The 5,290-nt window shown below is 30.3% G+C and overlaps 1 protein-coding gene across 1 annotated transcript; it reads left to right on the top strand.

Moving 5' to 3' along the window:
- The first annotated feature begins 2,184 nt into the window (after positions 1 to 2,184).
- On the top strand, positions 2,185 to 2,832 carry LOC120080874 (transcription factor). Its single transcript, XM_039035535.2, has one exon. The coding sequence runs from the start codon at positions 2,306 to 2,308 to the stop codon at positions 2,561 to 2,563; it is 258 nt and encodes an 85-aa protein (XP_038891463.1). The 5' UTR covers positions 2,185 to 2,305; the 3' UTR covers positions 2,564 to 2,832.
- Positions 2,833 to 5,290: the final 2,458 nt, after the last annotated feature.

Below are 5,290 nucleotides of genomic sequence, written 5' to 3'. Positions count from 1 at the left end.
GTTCATAGTAATAACCCTAATATTTCTTAGGACTAAATCATAGGATCTCTGTAAATTATAATATTTGAAGACCATTATCTAGCTTTTGAATATTCTATTGGAGCATTGAGCTTATTTCCATTGAAATCATAATCTCACCCCCGATGGTTTCTAACAACAAATCTTCAACTCTACATTTTGGGTGAGAATCGAAGCATCAACACTAAGCTTGAAAGTTGAAAGAAGCAAAAATTTATCAACTTAACTATACAGGCTAAGTCGAAGACAAGATATACTGTTTATCCTACAACAAGGTTGTTTACTATCTATCCTCTTTCTACCTTTCAAGCTACTACAGCGTGGGGAATGACTAGCTTTTGTTGCAAAACTCCTAGTATCTGTGGCGGTTTACATCTTGTTGATATACTGGTATCCTCTTGGTCCCCGGCTTAATCCCAAGCCTGACCAATGTCTCTTTCTTTCTGAAGTTAAGTGTGTGCCAATCAATCCGAAAGTTGGATTTCACAAAGACTTGTTGTGTACGAGATGGTTCCGCGTACAGTGACTCAAACCATTCAGGTTGGACCATGTTTTTCGCTGGTCCCTTGAACTTGGTAACACAAATCAAATGATGATAGATTCTCTTCTCATAAGAGACTGGAATAACAATATAGTACACACGTACATCGAAAAATTGAGAACTTTTAAAAGTTTAGAGATGTATTAAATATGACAAGTGGTGGATTATTAATGATTTGGAAAATAGAAGGGTAGAAAAGCAAAAAGGGAAAAGTATGGGGGGGTGGAAGAAGTGGTGGGGTGGGGGATGGCCCAAGGATTTGATCCAAGAAAGCTGGCTGGAAGATAACATATTGGGTTTTATCCGGCCCAGACATGTGCGCCCAACTTCCTTCACAGCTAGCTAACCCCTGAAGATGGGGCCCACGTCTGAAATTTCGCTGGAATACGATGTGGAATGTGGACCGTCGGATGAAAGGAGATCGTATCCGGACACGTGTGGGAAAGACGGGATTCGGGGACTACGAGGACAGAAGGATAACTGAATGAGTAGTGGCTGGCGTTCGCGTGGGCACCCGAACCTAGCTGTCAGACACGTGTGTGGGTCGTTCAAAAACTCCAACTATTCTTCGCCCCCACCATTCTTACTTACATAACGACAAATTAACTTAACATCTTTCCCTTTTTATAAATATATATTTATTATATCCATTTTTATTATTTTCTATTCCAATCAGCAAGAGAATTTTGGAATTCTAGGTGAAGAGATATATGTTAATTATATTATATAAACTTTAACCTAAATAACAAGAGAGTGTTTTTTTTTTTTTGTTCATATTTTATATTTTCAATGAAATCTAAAGTTCTTTGATTTTCAAATAATGTCAAAAATATCATGAAAAACTAATGTTAATACAAAAAAAAAACCATAAAATTCTATATATTTTTAAGAAAATTAATACGAACCATATGTCCGAATGATAAATATATAATAAATCGCTTAATTAAAGGATTGAACTCCGATATAAGACAAGCACTCAATCACTATCACAAGTGGGTGTTAAAATAGACAAAAGTTAAGGATAATTGTAATAAGTAATATTTTTAGGACTAACAATTAAATGTCCAACAACATTTTAAAATAATGACAAATATAGAAAAATTTATAAGTGATAAACTCCTATTAGCGATAGGGTTTATATGATTAATAGACTATGAAAACTAAATATAAATTTTGTTATATCAGTAAATTCTTTTTGTATAATGTTATATCTAATAATGATTTGGGTCTAAATACTATATTTACACTATTGTTATGTTTTAACACATATTCAACCTCTTGATTACTATAATACTTCACAAATAATCGGGTTTCAATTCAATTTTTGAGTTACTAGAAATTAAACAATTAGAGGAAAAAAAATAATTGATTTGAACATGCAATAAAAGCTTGTTAGCTACATTTTTCAAAGTCTACAAACTTAATAATCCGTCAAAAGATTTATGTCCACAAATAAGTGGGTAGTGCTAAAATACACCATATATTATAAAAACTTTGGTAAAGGAATTTATATTTGTTGTTATACATTAAAGGCTTGGTTGCCTCACATGGTTTTGTAATAATATCTCACACTATATATATACATACAACTCAAAGGAGGAGGAACACTTCAACAAATCCTTTCTTCCCTATTCCAAAAATTTCCCATTTGTATCTCTCTCTCTCTTTCACTCTCTATTTTCCCCCAACATTTTTAATATTTATAAATTTGTTATATCATTTTTCACTTCTTTGTAATTTTTGGAAATGGAATATTATAATAGTTGTGAGAGCAAAGGAATTGGGAATGTGAAGTGGCAGAGGAGAGGGAGGCGCGGCGGACGGCACGGCGCCTCCGTCCAAATGAAGATGAGAAAGCTGCAGCGGCTGATTCCCGGAGGGCGGAGGCTGAAACCGGACCGCTTGTTCTTGAAAACGGCGGATTATATAATGCAATTGAGGTCTCAAGTTCATGTTTTGCAAGCACTTTCCAAGATTTATGACCCTAGACTTTCCAAATATTGATATATCTCTATTTTTTTCTTTTTCTTTTCTTTTTCCTTTTTCTTTTTATTATTTTTCTATTTTCTTCAAGTCTTGTATCCAGAAAAAGAAAAAAAAAAAAGAATTAATTGGCTTTTTGGCCACTTTCATATGACATACATACACATTATATATATGTATGGGATGATGTATGTATGTATTTTTATGTGTAGATATCACATAACTAAATTTCTACTACCAATTTCTTCTACAATTAGCTAATTAAAATTAATTCAAGGTTCTTCCCTTAATATTATTTGTTCAAATTTTCTATTTATTTATTTATTTCGTTGTCCTAAAAGAGTTTGTTTCTATTAGGTGCAGCAATGCTAATTTTTCTTTTTTTTTTTTAACATAGTAGAAATAAAATTTAAAAATATTGACACATGACACAATTTTTTATTGGGTACAACACCCAGTTTTCTTTCTTTTTTCTCTATGAATGTAGAGATGGAACACTTTTATATGTATTATTGTAGAAATTGAAGCCTAAAAGAGATTAAAATACTGCAAGAAATTTGAACTATAGTTTCGCAATTGCTTGCAAAGATGGTGTTAAGAGGTCAATTATAGCCGTTTTAAAAATTAAACCGTTATTTTATCCTCGTCTTGCAGCAAATGTAAATCCGCTACAGTAGGTATACCTAATTTCTTGTGGTGAAAAATACTGTTTCATGGTAAATTTGTGGCAATAACTTTTGTATTATATCAACATATATTGGTTAATAAGTCACTTATTACGGTTGGACACTGAGAAACATTTGAATGTAATTTGTGCATTTAAAGCATTAGAAATTAATGGATGTGAGTGTAAAAGATAAGGGGAAAAAGTGGTGTGGTTGAGTTACAGCCACACAATGTATGTAGTCAATTTGAAAATAATTTTGAAGAAATTAAAATATCTGAAAATGAAAAAAGAAATAAATGGAAGAAGTGAAAGAAACGAGAGGGAAATTTTTGGGAGAGGACAAGAGCCATTAGTGTTTCAAAATTCACAGACAAAGTGAGTGTTGATTGAAGTACCTCAAAATTCCTTCCTCTGAATGGATATATCTTTTATGACTTTTCCCCCCTTTTCTTTTTCTTTTTTCGTCTTCCTTTTCTTCTTTATATCATTCCTATACATTAATTTTCTACACGAATTTAATTTTCTAATTCACAAAATTATTGTTATTTTCAATAGTTTTATTTAGGAGTGTTGGGAGTTTGGATTGGGTTGGCGCAACCCAATGGTTCTTCCCAATGGTTTTTCGATGCAAATAATTCTTATTGAAAATGAACACAACTCAATCTAACTATAAAACATTTAAGTTGGGTTAATTTGTGTTACTAGAGTCATTTATTAAAATTTTTATTTTAAAAGTAAGTAAAAGATTAATATATAAAAACTTGATTTAAAAATAATAAAATCTATTTACACAAAATAGCAAAATTTTAATTTTCTTTAATAGAGACCGATAGAAATCTATTATAAGTGTCCAATACAAATTTATTATAAGTGTCTATTAATGTCTATTATTGATTATTTCGTGAAAGTTTTTCTAAAATTAATAACTCGGTTTCAATTTATATATATATATCTAATTGCATCATAAGAAAAAAAAAAAGTATTTTAAAGTTAATAATAAATTTGGATTGGTTCAGGTTGGTTTAGGTTATTAATCCATCAACTAATCCAATCTATAAAATTTTTATTTATTTGAACCCAACCTAACCCAAAATTTACCCAACCTAACCCAAATAAACCCAAATAAACCCAAATAAAAAATTTTGGGTTAGGTTGGGTGGATCTGGATTTAAAGTGTATAATCTTAAATAAATAAATTAATTAATTAATGAAGTAGAATACAACTTGAATCGTTACCAAGATTCCATTATTTCAATCGGACTTTATAGACAGAGACTTATTATTTCATCAACAAATTTATACTTTCTATAGTTGGATTTGTTAGTTTGTTGGGAGGGCTTCCAAAAATAGTATAAGATCATGCATAATTTAGTACTAAAATTTACTAGTATATGCTAGATATAGGGATTGACCACTAGGGACTTGTTTCTATTATTATATAATTTCAATGATATACCAAAGATTTATAATGAAGATTCATTTATTTACCATAGTATAACTTGGAGAGAATCGAATTAATTTCAAAGTCGGTTTTATAGCAAACAAAAACCAGCAAACAATTTGCACTAAACAGAGGATAAACATCAAATTTAATCATGCTATTAAAGAAGAAGTAAATGGAAAAAGGATCTTACCTTTTTATCGAATCCCAATCTTCACGATTTCCTCTCACTTTTCTCACAAACGCTTCTTCAACGAACAAAAACACCACCGGAATTTTTCCTTGAGAAAGTAGGGAGAGTTTTTGTGTAGAGGCTAGGGTTTTTCATCAAATGAAATCCTTTGCCCTAAATGGGCTATAAATATGTATTTATATGAAGAAGGGTTAACCCTTTCTCCAAGTTATCATTTTCCATCTTTTAAGCTAATTAATTAATTAATTATTATTTAATTAATTGACGTTAAATAACTATATATTAAATCATATTTAACACATAACTATCACATATTTATACTAGTCTCCATTCTCCATCATTTGTTAATTAATTAACCATTAATTAATCACTTAACATATAAATTAAATAACTATATTAAATCATATTTAATATAGAGTTAATTAATTAACATATAAATATCACATA

This window comes from Benincasa hispida, chromosome 7 (assembly GCF_027475165.1).
Source record: "Benincasa hispida cultivar pf3 chromosome 7, pf3_genome.v1.1, whole genome shotgun sequence".
Taxonomy (NCBI): domain Eukaryota; kingdom Viridiplantae; phylum Streptophyta; class Magnoliopsida; order Cucurbitales; family Cucurbitaceae; genus Benincasa; species Benincasa hispida.
The sequence above is the reverse complement of the archived record's forward strand: the minus strand, read 5'-3'. Positions and strand labels throughout refer to the sequence as shown.

What these genes read in the sequence shown, in the direction of transcription:
- LOC120080874 (XM_039035535.2), top strand. Translation starts at nt 2,306, where the DNA reads ATGGAATATTATAATAGTTGTGAGAGCAAAGGAATTGGGAATGTGAAG.